The 17,792-nt window shown below is 46.4% G+C and overlaps 1 protein-coding gene across 2 annotated transcripts in view; it reads right to left on the reverse strand.

Moving 5' to 3' along the window:
- ZFR2 (zinc finger RNA binding protein 2) overlaps positions 1 to 17,792 on the reverse strand; it is a 124,015-nt gene that overhangs the window by 13,782 nt on the left and 92,441 nt on the right. For both annotated transcript variants that reach the window (XM_014520872.2, XM_025206621.1), the window contains exons 11-12: positions 11,079 to 11,217; positions 907 to 1,094 (exon numbers count right to left, since the gene is read on the reverse strand). In XM_014520872.2, coding sequence (XP_014376358.1) covers positions 907 to 1,094; positions 11,079 to 11,217 — 327 coding nt within the window. The remainder of the gene's footprint in view (positions 1 to 906; positions 1,095 to 11,078; positions 11,218 to 17,792) is intronic.

Below are 17,792 nucleotides of genomic sequence, written 5' to 3' on the forward strand. Positions count from 1 at the left end.
AGCTCCCTGCTGCAGCCACCGGGGACTGCCTGAATCATCAAAGCTCTCTGAATCTTTTCTGAAGATTCGGAGAGCTTTGAATCGATTCAGACCTTTAAATTGGTCCCCTGATTCGATTTGGATTTGGCGGTTCGCCCACCGAATCTCCTCCGAGTCGAAATAGGACCCAAAACTTTGCACAGCCCTAGTAATTACAACATGTTGGAGCAGCCTTGCTGCTCATGTGTAGGCACCCTATCAGTTTATCTTGTGAATCATGCTTGCACACCTAACAGGATTAACACTGCTCGGCACCCCATGGCATCCATGCAAGGATACCAGGGTACGGGTGCCATGGCTCCTTCACTGAGAATCACTGCTCTAAAGGCACAAGTTGTTCAGTACTTACTTACAAAATACACTGGAAAAGGACAAAGATTTAATTACAGTCAGATTTAACTTTGTTCAGTGGGAAAACTGCTTTTCTTCTACAATTTTTGAAGTGACAGCTAGCTGCCAACTGACTGCAGAGCTATGCACTGAGGGGTATTTTCTGTAGAAACATACATTATCATCACTACCCCCTTTTAAATACAGTTTAAACTAGTGCTGTAGGACAGAAAACACAGTTTAAAACTACTCAGTGAGGAAGCCACAGTTATCACAAACTTGGTGGGAGGGTAGGGCTTTAACCCAACTAGTGTTTAAGTAATAAAAAGTGCAAATACACATGTAAGAAAGAAAAGATTTCTTTTTTAGCCATTTTAAACTCTCATTTTGCTGAAACAGCATCCATATTCATTCCTTTCAACAAGCTCTGCAGACAGTTCAGGATGACAGTGTCTCCAGCACTCTGATACTGTCAACCTCACGTTTCCATAATACTGCAGTAACTACCTATAGGAGAAGTCTATGCAAGTGTGTTACCCTCTCTCTTCATTTTCTTCCTCTTTTTCAGATTCTTGCTCTGTAAATGAATCAGAGACGAGCTTAAGTGCACGTTCAGAATGGGAGACTACTTTCTGGATGGCCTGCAGCTCTTCTTCTGTTGGGTAGATGCTAGAGTGCTTTGTCATGATGTGACGGTCATTTGAAGAATCTGGACATCTAGTAGACTGAGAGAAATAAAATGGCAAACTTTATTACCAGACAGACCTGGGTTAAAGTAGAAAAAGACTGAAAAAATTCTTAGCAGTGCCACCATCAAACACTGCACATAGTTACAAAACTATATTTAGAGATGCAAAAATGTATACAAAAGAAAAGGAAGATTTTGCCTTTTTGATTATTCAAGCAAGAATTGGGACTCATAGGGTATGACTAGTTTCTGGATTAAGAAAACAATAAGGAAATTTTAGCTGCTGTAGGAAGCAAGATTCAGCAAATAGCATCCTTCCCTTCAAGTTTGTATTCACTAATGTTTCATCACAGAGTTAGAGGGTTTTGGACTCTACAAGGGGAAGATTTATGAATGAGACTTAAACAAAACACCTATCCATTTGTGATCCTTAAAAAAATTAGTATTTTGTGCCCTATGGACACAAATTCAACTCAGGTTCTTACATACTGCCTCCTTCTTGCACCCCCTGTAATTTTGACAGGAGAATGTAGTTTTTGTCTTACTTTCCCAAGTACTGCATAGGAAGCTGTCAACTTCCAAAGTAATGGTAGGTGTCAGGGGTGACTGGTGCCTCCTGAGTCTGGGGGGCACAATTTGTGGGCGGCCTCAGGGGTGGGCCAAAAGCCCCATATCCACTCCTATACTTCTGTGCCACAGCTTAGTGCCCCCCCCCTTCTCCCCCAACATGCCACCGGCCCTCACGGCAAAAAAACTGCCCCGTCCTAACCAGTGCCAAGTCGGGGACCAATCTCAGGGAGGGCACGTGCCCCTCCATGCCCCCCCCACCAGTCGCCTGTGGTAAGTGTGTTTCAATATGGGAGAAAGCAATTCAAACAACTGCTACATCAGTATACTTACAAAAGTGCCTTGGGGAGTCTATTGGAACTTAGCCAATATCCACAGACTGGTGTGAGAAGAGTCAGTGAGAGCAGTAAATAAGCCTCCCAGTGTCAAGTGATCAAGATAAATAAAAGTCTATACAAGATGCTTTACTCCGCATTAGACTAATCTAATGCACAGTAAAGCATCATTGTCTACATGTGCGTGGGACTTACTACTTATTAAATTAGTCTAATACACGATTTGCTAGTATCAATGCATAAAGGTACTAGATAAATGGCATATTAGCTAATGCACCATAGTGCACAGGTAGACATTGACCAGGAGCAATTTGCTCCTGGTCAGCCCAGGCAACAGGGGGTCTAGTGCTACCTGGCTAAACCTCAGTGTGGGGGAGCTGTGCCAGCTGCAGGTGCGGCTGTCTCTCCATGCGGCTGGGAAGACAGCTACCCCTGCAGCTGGCACAGCTCTCCCTGCCTGGCAAAGATTGGGACCAGCCCCAGTGCCCCCTGCTAGGGCTGGCACCTGGGGGAGCCTGGAGCACACTAATAAGTCTGAATTTTCCATGCAGAAAATTCAGGAGCATTAATTGCACATGTAGATGCACCCACTGGGAAGTACACTGATATATAAAAAGGGCCTTAAAAAGTAAAGGAATAGCACTGTTAAACAGGAGTGGTCACTGAGATTAAAAATAGGAACATCTGCAGAAAGAAGTCCAGACATTTGCTGTTTATGAATACAGAAAGAACCTTATTTATTAAAGAGTTTGCTTCTTAGAATAAAACCAATTCAAGCTGTTGGCTACCCCTGGGAATTTCTGTCCCCTCTTCATCTTCACAGCTCTACTCTCAGCTCTTCACATTAAATGTGCTTGCTTGCTTCTCTCCACAGACCTGATGAAGACTGTCTTGCAACTTTATTCCAAGCATGCAGTTGGTCCAAGAAAAGTTATTGCCCCTGAAAAATCTTGGCCTCTCACATGAAACCCTTTAGACATTTTTCCAAGTGACTGGGAACTATCATAAGAAAATACAACTCATTACACTAGGTTTTTTATGTAATCAAGCATCATTTCAGTAATGTGCATGTAAATTGGATGTCTTCAGGCAAATAATGTGTGTATTAGTATGTAATAAGATGCGTGTATACAGCTAAAAATCACAAAGTATTTAGCAAGGGCTGCAATTTTTCTAACATGTTTGAATTTTCTTATGTGCATATGGTATTTCTTGCATTGCAATATTTCTCATTCAGTGTCCAGATAGTATTAGAAGCGCTGAACTTCCATACAGTCACAGGATCATAGAAAAGTCAGGCTGGGAGGGACATCTGGAGGGCATCTAGTCTTAACCCCCTGCCTACCCAAACCATCCCACACAAATCCTTGTCTAACCCAGGGGTTTTCAACTGGGGGGTACTTCTGATGGCCTCAGGGGGTACTCTGCCAGCACTTTGGTCACTGATTGGCTGTAGGGGACCCCTGTCCGGGTTGCCGATTGCTCTTCCCCACTCGTCAACTGGCTGCTGGGGGACCAACCCCCTCCCCCCACAGTTGCCAATCGGCTTCTTGTCTGGCCCCCGAGGGACTCCTGACTCCTTGACCAGCTGCTGGGGGCACAATGACTCAAAAAGGTTGAAAACCCCGGTCTAACCTATTACTAAAACTACAGTCAACCCTGTTGCACAGCTATAAGGTGCAGCAACCTAACTTGCCCACAGGTATAGCTGGGGAACGATGGTGGTCAGTGTCTGGTGGCTGCAAATATTGTTAAAATACACTCAAGAGATCTGAGGAAGAGGGCCACACTGTGGCGATGCGTAGCGGGTGCACGTGCAGCCCCTGCCAGGCTGCGCTCCCTGTTTAGGCAATGGGCAGGGGGGCAGGCGGGAGCGCCAGTTCCCCCCTTCTAAGCACCAGCTGGGGAGCAGGGCCTCTAGCAAAAGCTTTTTGTGAGTGAGATCGGCCATGGTCACCCTCCCCACCCTCCCCCCAGTCAGTGCAATTGGCTGCCAGGGGACCCAGCCCCTGTCGATGACTGGTGTCAGGGGGTACATGTGCCCCCCTGACTCAAGAGGCACCAGTCGCCTATGGGGCCACACACTCCACTAGAGAGGAAGGCAAAACTCCCACAGTCCATCCCAATCTGACCATGGGGTAAAATTCATTCCTGGTTCCAAATATGGCAATTGGTCTGACCCTGAGCAGAGGGGCAAGACGCTTTAGCCAGGAACTTCTGGGTTTAAGGCCCAGCAGGAACACTGGCACACCAGTCAAAATCTCCAGCCTTAGATGCAGCCAACACCCAATGCTTCTGAGGAAGGGAGAAAAAAAATCCCTGATCCCTGCAGCAACAAGAGAAAAAAAATCTTTCCTGGCCCCATATGGGCGAAGGAATACCGAACACCCTCCACTCTGCTCTGGAGCCTGGGGACAGCAAACGTACAGCCACGTATCACACCCACTGCTGGACAGTCAGAACTCCCTATTTTGTACCCCCTCCATAAACCTAACCCAGCTCCTTTAATCTTCTTTCATAACTAAGCCAGTTGTGGAGCTCTGTCTCATTCTCCTGCTGCTGAGTACAGTCCTTTCTAGTATCTGCCTGCTTTAGGCTGCAGAGCGTTTCTCATTATCTCTCAGCAATCTCTCTGTGCGGGGAGGAGGGAAGGGAGGTGCTCCTGGGTTTCCAACTGTTGTTTTTTATATAGCACTCCAGGCATAGCCACTCTTAGATCATCCCCAACCAGTGCTTATTCAACCTTTTTCTTGAAACCTCCAATTATGGAGAGTCTACAACTTGCCTAGGCAATCTATTCCACTGCCTCAGTTTTATCACAGTGAAGAAAATTTCCCTGATATCAAATCTAAACCTACTTTTTTGCAACTCCAAGCCACTGGTCCACATCCTGTTTCCTGTAGCAAATGAAGAAAGATGTTTTCCTTCTTTGTAGCAGCCCTTCAGATTTTAGAATATTACTATCATGCCCCATCTTAAACAAGCTGAACGTGCCTATTTCTTTCAATCTCTCCTCATATACCTTGCCTTCCAAGCCCTTTATCATTTTTGTTGCCCACCTCTGGACCTCTCAAACTTTTCCATTTCCTTTGTAAAGTGTGGAGCCTAAAACTGCATACAATAATCAAAATAAAGCCTAAATGGTGCTGAAAAAAGAAGCACGATCACTTCTCATGTCTTGCATCTAATGACCCTGTCCTCCTGCGTGTTTGCAGACCTTCCCAGCTTCATCTGGTCTGCAAATCTGCTCAGGAAACCTGCATCTAAATTGTTAATAAACAAGTTAAAGAGCACCACGTCCAGGACAGACTCCTGTAAGACTGGGCGCATCTGCACAAGATGCTTAATGCGCAGAAGACTAATTCTACTGTGCATTAGCGTAGCTAGCAAAAACCGTGCTAATGTGCAGTAGACTTAGTCTGAACATTAACGTCACTTAAAAAGCGTTCACTTGCACTAATGTGCCGATTATGGCGCATTAAGTTTGTCCCTGTTATTACAGTACTAAACGTAATGCACTGTAATTACGCTGCATTAATGAACATGTAGACACACACCCTGATATCAGCGTGAAGGCTTTGAATTCTTTGACAATGAGCAGATGTTCTGGGGAGGAGGATTGCTATCAAGAGACAGAATCCATTAAACCAGAACTGGAAAGAGCATCTTTGGGCACCACCAGTCCTAAGGAAGGCTTTAAACTAGGTTCTGTGAGAGATGATAGACAAAATCCTTCAGCCACAGAGCAAACAATCCAGAGGGGAGAGCACCAGAAGAAGCTCAACTCAGAGAAAGGGACAGTGAGCCATAGAACAGCAACAAGGGAGTCAAGAGGAAAACAAGTAGGTCAAAAATGCGAAATACTTCTGATATACATATCAAGATGTGACGAGCTTAGGGAACAAACAAGCTGCAAGTCATAGCCTGTGAAAAGACCTATTATCTGACTGTTATCACAGACACTTGGTGGGTCAGCTCTTACGATGGGAACATCAACACTGAGGGGTACACTCTGTTTTGGAAGGAGAGGGCTGGGAGAAAAGGTGTTGATATATAACAAAACGCCACCAATACACACACTTATTCACTGGTTCAGGACAAAGAAAGTAGCTGATCAAGTGAATCTGGGTGAAGATAAAAGGTGAAAGATACAGTAGGGATACAATGATGGGGACTTATCCTAGACTGCCAAGTCAGAAAGAAGAGGTGGATGAGGAACTCTTCAGAGGTGATAAAATTATCCAAAAGTCATGAGATGGTACTGATGGAAGACTTCAGTTTTCTGGACATCTGCTGCAAGAAACATGCAGCCAAACAAAATGTCAAGTAAGTTCCTAACTTGTGTGGAGGACAACTTTCTGTTCCAAGAAGTTGAGGATATAAGTCAAGGAGTACCTGTCTTAGATATTGTCCTGACTAACAGGGAAGAAATAGTAGAGGATGCGAAGGTGATGGGAAACTTGAGAGAACATAATCACAATGGGCATGTCTACACGTGCATTTAAGTGCAACTAAATTTACTGTGCAAGTCCCTGCAGCCCTGCCATGTGCCCCTGTGGCCACTGGGGGGAGCTTCAGTCTCTGGCCACATGGCTGCCAGCACTTGGCAGCCATGTTGAAGCCAGACCCAGCTGCCAGCACTTGGCAGCCATCTTGGAAACTCTCAGCCCTGGCCAGCCCCTTCCCTGCCCAGGAGCCATATGTCCAGTGCAGGGAGAGCACATGGTAGCTCCCTCCTTGCCCACCCTGCCTACCTGCACCAAGGCTGCTCCAGCCCCTGCCCCTGCTAGTGACACCCAGTGACCCGCTGCTCCAGCCGTGCCCCTGCCAGTGATGTCCAGCACCCCACACTCCCATCTTTCAGCAGTTGCTGGCCCCTGCCCATGGGCCTGCAGGACCCCCCAGGACAGCCACGCACCCACCAGCAGGGTGGATATGCACATGGGTGAAACAAAAAACTTTATGACCCTCACAACACCCATCACCATCCCTCCCCCCTCAACCAACAGAACCCCCTCCTCCCCCGACCAACAGGGGCCCTCCACCACCCACCAACAATAAAAAACCTGCTTACAAATGGAAAACTAGATACAAATGGAAAACATTTATATATGGAAAATTATTTACAATATTTTAGGTCTTCGAGCCCAGAGTGGACGGCTGTTGGGGGGGTCTAGAGGGCAGAGCCCCAAGGCAGGTACGCAAGCCCCCAGCCTTGGGATATCCCCCTACAGGTCTGGGGGTTGCAGTGACCCCAGCAGATGGTGGCCTCATGCACAGCTGGGCCTTCGGGCATGTGGTGCGGGGGAGAGTGCCGGAGCCACGCAGGTGGCGGCAGGCCTGGGGCGGGGGCCGGGCCAGAGGGCCTGGTAGGCAGGAGGCAACTGAGGACCTCCTCCCAGGGTCAGGTGGGGGCCTACTGTGGGGCAGTGGGCAGGACCCAGAGGTCCTGCAGGGCCACGGGCAGGGACCAGGCAGTGAGGAACATGGATGTGGCCCCCTGGACCAGGAGGGTGTCCCTGCTGCTGGAGCAGCTCTAGGTGTTCCTGCTCCAGGGTCTCCATTTGGGCCCAGTGGTCCTGCTGCTTTTGGTCCCGTGCCTCTGCCCAGGCAACATCCTCCACCCGCCAGGCTTGTTCCTGTGCCTCCCGCTCCGCCACCACCACCAGCTGCTAGAGCAAGAGGTCCAGTCCCTGGTGTGCTACTGGCAGCCAGTGCATTCAGACAGCTCTAGTGGTGGGTGGCAGTGACCCGGAGCCTGTATCCCTTCTGGGGCTGGTGGCCTCTCCCCTGCATCCAGACGTTAGCCCTGGACAGTGCTCAGGAGCGCTCAGCAGATGGGCATGGCCAGGGACTGGGAGCTGTGCAGCAGAGGCACTTCACAGCACCTGCAAAGAGATGCTGCTGGGGGTAAGCAGCAGCAGGTGCTGGCCTGGCTGCAAGAGACAGACAGGCAGCAGCCCTGGGGGGGGGATCTAAGGACTGGGCAAGGGGTGCAGCAAGCTGCAGCTCTTTGCAACACTCACCTGTGGCCAAGCAGCAGCTCTACAGAAGGAACAGGCCAGGCAGAGGCAGGCTGTGGCCTGTCCAGGGGGTACACAAGGCCTGCTGGGCTCCTGGACAAAGAACAGGCTCCCTCAGGCTCCCTGGTGTGTATGCCCCAAGTGCTGGGTCATGTCTACATGTGCATTACCGCACATTAACTAATCAAACGTACATTTGAGACCTGCACTTAGCATAAGTTACTGTGTAGTAAGGGTGCATGCCTGTACTGTGCAGTAACTTAGGCTAAGGTGCATTAACGTGTCTTGTACAGATGAACCCAATATGACAGAATTCTTAATCCAGAGATGGGGAAACCATAAGGTCAGGTGAACTAAGACTGAATTTCACAAACGTGGATTTCAACTGACTCAAGGAGACAGTAGGCATGGTGGACAGACTGAAGGATAATGGGTCCCAGGAGGGCGGGAAGTTTCTCAAGTACAGTGTTGGAAGCCCAACAAGAAACTGTTCCGACACGATGGAAGTGCAAGAATAATGATAAAAGACCAGCTTGGCTGCACAAGGAGCTTCTAGGAAGCCTCAAAAACAAAAGGAAACCATACAGGCAATGAAAAAATGAGCAGATCACCAAAGAAGTATACCAGGAAAGAGCAAGAGCTTGCAGGGACAAAATCAGGCAAGCAGAGGTAAAATTTTGCTTTACCTGGCAAAGGAAATTAAAGTCAAAAGGAAGAGGTTCTATAAATATGCTGATCAGAAATGAAAGACCAAAGAAGCTATAGATCCACTGTTAAATAGCCAGGGTGAGCTCTTAATAGAAGATGTAAGGAAGGAGGAGCTGTTCAACAGCTTCTTTGCCTCAGTTTTGACAAATATTTAAGCTGCAGCAATACAGCTAATATGGATTACTTGGATAAGGAAGGGGACAAGCGGAGGGTTGAGATAACAAAAGGGACAGCCAGAGATCTGTTGACTGATCTGAATAAATTCAGATCAGCAGGACCTGAAGAACTTCATCCCAGGGTACAGAAGAAACTGGCAGAAGAGATCTTGGAGCCCTTGGCAATGATATTTGCCAAGTCACTGGGGACAGGTGAGGTATCAGAGGACTAGAAAAGGGGCAACATAGTGCCCATCTTTAAAAAAAAGACAAAAAGGAAGACTCAGGTAACTATAGACTGGGTAGCCTTACTTCGGTATCTGGGAAGAAGCATATCTTAAGAAGGGCTTTTGCAAGCATCTGAAGGAGGAAAGGCTGATCATGAGCAGGCAACATGGATTTATTAAGAGCAAATTGTATCAAACTTGATCTCAATTGACAAAAAGCTAGATGGGCAAATATAGGGAATGCAGTGGATATAGTATATCAGAACTTCAGTAACGCTTCTGTCAAAGATGCACATGGCCTTCTTATAAACTAATTGGACAAATATGGGCTAGATAAAATTACTATAGGGTGGCTAGACAATTGGCTCAGTAGCTGGAAGCAAGGGGTAATTATAAATAGGTCCAAGTCCAAATGGCATGACTCTCAGCCATATGTTTACTTCCATGATACAATAGTCCCTGCCTGGGACCTTACCGTCCACCAAGAAGATTGATGAAAATACTACTTGTGTTCTGATTTCCTTAATTTTCTTTCCAAGAGCCCCATAGTCTCCTCTGATCTGCTCAGTGTCCATCAGCCCTAGTGGTATCACTGGGGGTCTACAGGGATAAGAAGGAAAGGGTACTGGTCTGAGGGATGGATAAGCTCTGGGAATCTTTCTGTGATGTCCTAAATAGGGCTCCAGGCAGGTGGCACACCTCCTGGAGTGACCTCTGGCACAATAAAAGAAAGGGTGAGAGCCAAGGGCTAGGCCTTGCAAATGGGCAGGAAGAATTTCATGAATACTGAAGAGAAGGTTTAAAAAATGTTGAGGAGACTTACTGTAGAATTCTGTTTCATTTTATGTGCCACCAAGGCAGGCTGTCCAGACATGTAAGTGTCCTTTTTGATTCGTAGGCACAGTTTGTGACTCTTTTACATGTGCAATGTGCATGCATAAATGTCTACAAAGCTACTGAGCAGGCATGGTGTGCTATGTACTAGCTGGGCCTGGGTGCATGGGTCTGGGTACTTGGGCAGACAGACTGGACATATATAAATCACAAACGTCTATCCAGGAAAAACCCATGAAGGAGGACTCCTCCTGCCATATGGTCTAATCAGAACTGTTATTCCCAGTAGAGCACTGCACTGCTCTCTGGCCATTTTACCCAATGAATAATTAATGCTAAGTGCTGGGTCTCAGCTCCAATGAAGGCTGTAGGGAACACTGAAGAATACCTAACCTGTGGTCTGGTGGTTAGGCACAGCAGTGGCAAGTCAGAGAGCTATAAGTTTCCATCCCCTCTGGGTGAGGAAGGCCAAAACTTGGGTCCCCTGTTTCCTGTGTGAACACCCTAACCACTAGGCTATTAGGGTTAGAACAGATGGGCTCTCCTCCTTGTTTTTCAGAATTTACACTCATGTACATGTAAATGTAGTCATATACCCACCACCCAATGTGCATGCTCAGTAGCTGTGCGGACACTTTTGTGTCAACACTATGCAGGTAATACAATAGTAAACTGTGCATAAGTATCAGTTGCTCCACAGTAGGATGGACACAGTATCAGTTGCTCACATGCATGGTCTTACTTCCCAGGTAGACTAATACTTGTCCAATGAAAAAGGGATAACACTCAGGATAAGACTGGGTACACAGGCAATATTGCGGAGCAGGTGACGTAGTAAAACCCTGCCTCTTTTTATGTCATGATAGCCAGTTTGTATGCCCTTTCCCTTCATAATCTGAAGTGTTAACCTTTTTACACTCCCAAGTAGTCCAACATATAAAAATGATCGTTTGTCAGTGAGGTATTTTGTGCCACAAACTAGAATTGACATTAAGCTTTATGTATTGCTCATTCCAAATTTTAGTCATGGATTCTCAGGAGAAATACAAAATTACACATTCAACACTCAAAGAACAGAGAGAGTATGGCACATTATAGCTTGAAACAGATTTTAAAGGTGTCAGAGTGCTTCATATTTCTCCTTTCAGGAAATGTAATCAAGGGTTGCTCACCAAGAAAAGTGGAACAGCCATGCCAGGCCTGCCCATAAGTGGGGGTGGATGCCAGTCTACAGCCATCCGACGCCGTTGCTCTTCCCAGTATAATTGCTCTTCCTCTACTTGCCACCAGTACATTTCCTCTTCATACCGCCTTCATGAAAAGAAGCAAGAACACAGTAAGTTTGTATGAAACAAAGTTGTGTCACCAGTCTCAGCCATTTTCAAGGTGCCTGGGCAAAGTTGCAAAAGTGTGGCTAAAGCAGATGACCCCAAAGCCTGTTTCTTCACTTGCAGCTAGGGTAGCTGGGGGGTGCCCATGAGGTGAGGGGATCCATTCCTCACCCCCCGCCCCCTCGAGCTCTGGCCATTGCAGCTCTTTTCCCTTCCCTCTCTCTCCCCCACTGATAGCCTGTAGCACCAACCCTGTCCTGCATCCCAGGTGAAAATTTAACTCTGGAGGGAACACAAGTTCTCTAAGGTACTCCACTTTAGAGTGCCTTAATGTAATACCTGATCTGACCAGGGTTAATTTTTCATGTGATCAACCATTTTAAAAGCACTCTGCAGCTGTGCATGTGTGTTATGACACAGCTGTAGAGCACTTTCAGGGGCCAGATCACTCAATAAACATCACTTCTGTCTGTGCCCTTATAGTGACCACCAAATTTATCCTGGCAGAGGTTAAAATTGGCATGTTTGGCAAAGTGTGTAAAGTACCTAATATGTCCAGATGAACAAGTAGCAGTAGGCAACTGCCAATTCTTCTAGATCATGGCATATGCATGAGAGGTTACCCAGACCATCAATACATATGCATAGGCAGAGGTCTGGGGGAGTGGAAGCTGCCCAGACCTTCCATCCCCCTTCATGCTATTGAGACAGAATCCAAAGGCCAGTCTGAGTGCAGACATTCAGTACCTTGATGACTGTAATTACGTACATGTCTAGGAACTGAACCTGGGTCTCCCATGTAGCAGATAAGGAGTCTACCATTGAACCAGAGGGGACTCCATAGACAAACAAGTAATGGAAAAAGAACATAAGAAATGCAACACTGGGTCCAGCCATGACTTCATCTAGCCCAGTATCCTGTATTTCACAGTGGCAGAGTGTGGATACTGAGGGGAAACGTATATGCAGGGCCTACCCGGACTTGATGATCTGCTCAGGTCCCTTCTGACCCTACCTACTTTGAAACTATGAAACTACCCAAACAGATCCTGCCTCTCTTTCCTCATAGCTTCCAGCATTCTGAGACTTAGGAGGCCTAATTTCTAGATTTAACTCCTTACTATAATGTTTAATACCCACAAATTGACCTATTTAGCACACACTTGTCCAGTCCTCTTTTAAACCTAGTTAAATTATTAGCTTCTACAACATCATTGAGTTCCACAAATCAATTACACAATGTGTGAGAAGGAGCTTCCTTTCATCTGTTTTAAACTTGCTTCCTAATAAATTTATTGTACATCACCTAATGTTAGTATTGTGACAGACAGTAGATGGTAAATCCTTAATTATGTTTTCTGCAGCATTCACGATTTTATAGACTTCTACTATATCCCTCCCCTCAGTCATCTTTTGTACAAGATAAAAAGTCCTAGCTTATTTAGGATTTCCTCATACGGAAAACTCTCCATAACCCTGATCATCCTCATTGCCCTTCTCTGTATGTTTTGTAGTTCTACTACATGCTTTTGGAGCTGAGAGGACCAGAACTGCAAGGTGTATTCAAGGTCTGTGGAATAATGACATTTTCTGTTTTATTTTCAATTTTCTTAATAATTACTAACATTTTATCTGCATTTTTGGCTGCTGCTGAACACTGAGATGATGTTTTCAGAGAACTATGCACAATAATCCCACTCCTCTTTCTTATATAGTAACAATTAATGTAGAGCCCATCATTCTGGCTGAAAGAACTGGCTGAGCTTATAGCAGGGCTACTGGCGAAGCTGTTTGAAGAGTCGTGGAACTCAGGAGTAGTCCCAGATGACTGGAAGAGGTCCAACATGGTACCTATCTTCAAGAAAGGGAAGAGGGATGAACCTGCAAATTACAGACTGGTCAGTCTGATTTTGGTCCTGGGAAAAATGTTTGAAAAATTTGTTAAGGAGGCTATCAATTACAAGCTGGTAACTGGTGAGGTATTAAGATGCAACCAGCATGGTTTTCTTGAGGGTAGATCATGCCTGACAAACCTGGTGTCTTTCTATGACCAGGTAACTTACCAGCTGGACGAGGGACGTGAGGCTGGTGCCATTTACTTAGACTTCAGTAAAGCCTTTGATTCCATTTCCCATGAGATTCTCTCAACTAAATTGGAGGGTCCTGGGCTGAACCAGTCTGCAGTGAGGTGGGTGGACAACTGGCTTAGAGGCTGATCCCAGAGAGTTGTAATCGATGGGATGGCCTCATCCTGGAGTCCCGTCTCCAGTGATGCCCCCCAGGGATCTGTGCTTGGACCTGTGCTCTTTAACATATTTATTAATGACTTGGATGAGGGGGTGGAAAGCTCAGTGATTAAGTTTGTGGATGATACTAAGCTGTGGGGAAATGTGGGCACATCAGAGGATGGGGTAAGGATCCAGGATGACATGGACAGACTGGTTTTATGGGCGGAACAGAGTCAGATGAGGTTTAAGAGGGAGAAGTGCAGGGCCCTCCATCCGGGTAGGAAGGACCTTCACTATAACTACATGATGGGTGGTGGTCCAGTGGCTAGCACAGTATCTGAATGGGACCTGGGGGTCACAATTGACCAGAAGATGAACATGAGTCAACAGTGCAATGAGGTTGCCAACAGGGCAAATAGGACTCTGGCATGTATCAGCTGATGTGTTGCCAATAGATCCCTCTATTAGGCATTGGTGAGGCCACAGCTGGAGTACTGTGTCCAGTTCTGGGCACTGCACTTCAGGAAGGATGTGGATAAGCTTGAGAGGGTACAAAGAAGGGCCACCCATATGATTAGGGGCCTGGAGGATAGGCCCTATGAGGAGAGACTCCAGGAACTGGGCCTGTTCAGTCTGAGTAAGAGAAGACTGAGAGGTGACTTGATAGCTACCTACAAGTACGTTAGGAGTGAGCATCAAGATCTAAGGGAGCGACTCTTCAGGAAGAAACCCAAAGTGGGGACAAGGACCAATGGGCACAAGCTAATAGAGGAAAAATTTAGGCTAGACATAAGAAATTTTTTTTTTTCCATAGGAGTTACCAGAATCCAGAACACACTCCCAGCAGAGGTGGTGCAGTCACCATCCTTGGAGATGTTCAAGATGAGACTGGACAAACACCTTGTTGAGCTCATTTGAGCCCAATAACTTCCTGCATGGCAGGGGACTGGACTTGATCATCTTGCAGGTCCCTTCCGGTCCTCTGACTCTATGATTCTCTATGATTCTATATATCCACGTGCATCATTTTACACTTACTATAACTAAACTTCATCTGCCATTTTGCTGTCTATTCACTCAATTTTATAAGGTCCTTCTACAATTCTTCACAGCCAGACTTTTTTTTTAAATCACATTGAATAATTTGGGGTCATCCACAAACTTGGCCACATCACTATCTACCTTCCTTCCCAAATCATTTATGGATATGTTAAACAGTACAAGCCCCAGCACACACGTTTGGGGGGCCCAATGCTTGCCTCCCTCCCTCCAATGTGAAAAGTGAACATTTACACTTTCTCTTTTTTTTCCTATTCTTTAGCTAATTGCTGATCCATGAATGAACCTTGCCTTTAAAGCCGTGAAAGCCCAATTTCATTAAGAACCTTTGATGCAGAACTTTAGCAAAAGCTTTTTGAAAGCCCAAATACAACATTTTAATCACCTCACACCAATCCACATGCTTGTGGTTGTCCTCCAAGAACTCTACTAGATTGATGAGGCATGACCACCCTTCACAAAAGCCAAGGTAGTTCTACCCCGGGAAGTTCTGTTTACCTATGTGAGGGGCAATCCAAGATTTATTCTAGTTTCTATTAATCTGCTAAGAAGAAAAGTCAGGTTTCCTGATTTGTAGTTCCTTGTATTCCTCCAGAGTCCTCTTTAAAGAATGGTGACAGACTGGTAGGTCTTTTTGGTACATATAGGGACTGTGAGCCTGGACCCACACAAAAACTGTTAGCCCCCTCTGTTATTAGAGGGGGGTTACTAAGTATGTATCAACAGAATTCCTTGGACAACTAATGGAAAAACAGGGACAGGAGAGGGGCCCAAAGGTTAATAACAAGTGATCCAAGGGGGGGGACACACTGAGCAGAGCACATTAGCAGGTGCCCACTGGCCCTTGAATGAGTCCAAGGAGCCAGTGAACCCTGCTCCATGAAACTCTGCCCAGAGACATGAACAAATGAGGGACAGGAAGATGGCTCTGGAGTCACAAAGGTTCCCCCAGCCAGAGCCTCCTTCCTGTTGGGTAGAGTTACAGACTGGCAGGAAACTCTATACAAGAAACTCTTGTGATAGATAGCCTTGTGATAGTGTAGTTTTAGATTAAGATTGTTAGTAGTAGGGATGTGCCACTAAGCATGCTCAAGCACCAGAACTGTTTTCCCTGTGCTACTCCAAACCCTGCTTGAAATACCCACATTAACAGCCCAAAATCTACGTTTTCACTCACACAACTGGTCTTTTTTGAAAACACAATGAAGAACAGCCAGAACAAATGTAAAATCACTTTAAAGTCTTTCCGTCCGCGTTCCAGCTCCACAAAGCCTGCTGAGGAGCACAGCCCTGCAGACAGATTGCAGGTGAGCCTGGGAGAAGGAGGGGCTGGCTGGGGGACTGTCCTTTCAGAATGAGATGAGAATATAGAGGGGTTTTGGTTGTAGCCAGGGCACTATGAGAATTTAAAAATGCTCAAGCTGAGCAAAATAAGACTCAGGGGGTATGTCTACATGAGATGTTTACTGCAGAACTGCCTAATTAGCTCTGCACTAAATATCTCAGTGTCTACACGTGTGGTCCTATTAGGCCACAATAAACTAATAAACTCTACCGCAGGTTAGTACTTGTAAATACAAATACTATCCTGCGGTGGAGTTTTTTAGTGAGCAGCAACGCCTGTGTAGGTGCTGATATGGCTGACTGGGGCCTAAGGGTGCTTTAGTGCAGGAGCTGCCTGCTGGCTAGCCCTGCACTGGAGCACCCTTGTGCCCCAAGCCAGCTCCTTCGCAACACTTTGAGCCAGGTCGGAGCAGCCCTGGGCTGGCAGGCTGACCCCCGTCCCCAAGTCCCTGGCCAGTCGGGGCTGCTCCAACCTGGCTCAATGTGCTGTGGTCCTGGGCTCGCACGCAAATGCAGAGCCCAGAAGCAATAACTACAGCAAGATATGCACCAGAGTTTATTGTTTCAAATTAACTGCATGTGCAGATGCAACCAGGCTGAAGTTCTGAAGTCAACATATCTGTTAATGAGATCAAGGGCAAAAACTGATGTCCTTCAGTGTAGTGTACAAAATAAGCAGCCAGAATTTGACCTGGAAGATCACTACAATGAAGAGGAGAGAGAATTTTCCCTGATGAAAAAGAAAGTAGAATTTCTCACTGATAAGGGTGAAAAATGGAAAATAGGAGCTGAAGGGCTAATCTATGCTTTTTAGGCTTCAGGGAAGAGATTGAGGAAGGCAGCTGTATAAAATTCATACAGAAATTCATACAAACTGAACTAAAATTCTTCTCATGCAACCCTCCAGAAAAAGAGCATGCACACACAGCTTGAAAGCCATGGACAACAGAAAGCGATCCTCTCAGACCTAAAGAAGAAATGATGAGAGAAGGTAGGGCTTTGAGGAAAAATTAAAGGAAAGGAAAAATACCGTTTTTTTCTGACTTGAGTGAAAAAACACTTAAAAAGAGGAGAGACTGGAATCTTCCCATGGAAAACCTGTCTAAATTGGGTTTAAAAGCTTCTATTTGGTCCCTTGCAAGGCTGACTTTCATACTGCAGGGAAGATGCAGGATTTTCAATGATAAAAAAGACCTAGAGGCATTCACAAGGAATGATCCAAAACTTTTATCTCCCACCAGGACTCCAATTCACAAAGGAAAATTAAGTTCATAGATTTCATAGACATTAGGGCTGGAAGGGACCTCGGAAGATCATCGAGTCCAGCCCTCTGCCCAAAGGGCAGGAAGTCAGCTGGGGTCATAGGATCCCAGCAAGATAAGCATCCAGTTTCATCTTGAAGGTGTTCAATGAAGGCGCTTGAACCACCTCCGGTGGCAGGCTGTTCCAGACCTTGGGGGCTCGGACAGTAAAGAAATTCTTCCTTATGTCCAGCCTGAAACGATCTTGAAGTAGTTTGTGACCATTCGACCTCGTCATCCCTTGGGGCGCTCTGGTGAACAAACGTTCCCCCAGATGCTGGTGGTCACCCCTGATAAACTTGTAGGTGGCCATCAGATCACCCCTAAGCCTGCGCTTTTTCAGGCTAAAGAGCCCCAGGGCTCTCAGCCTGTCATCGTAGGGTCTGCTTCCCTGACCTCTGATCATGCGCGTGGCTCTTCTCTGGACTCTCTCAAGCTTCTCCACATCCTTTTTGAATTGTGGAGCCCAAAACTGGACACAGTACTCCAGCTGCGGCCTCACTAAGGCCGAGTACAGGGGGAGAATGACGTCCCGGGATTTGCTTGAGAGACGTCCCGGGATTTGCTTGAGACGTCCCGGGATTTGCTTGAGATCATCGAGTCTGACCCCCTGCATAGGCAGG

The sequence above is a fragment of the Alligator sinensis genome, unplaced genomic scaffold (assembly GCF_000455745.1).
Source record: "Alligator sinensis unplaced genomic scaffold, ASM45574v1 scaffold103_2, whole genome shotgun sequence".
Classification (NCBI taxonomy): domain Eukaryota; kingdom Metazoa; phylum Chordata; order Crocodylia; family Alligatoridae; genus Alligator; species Alligator sinensis.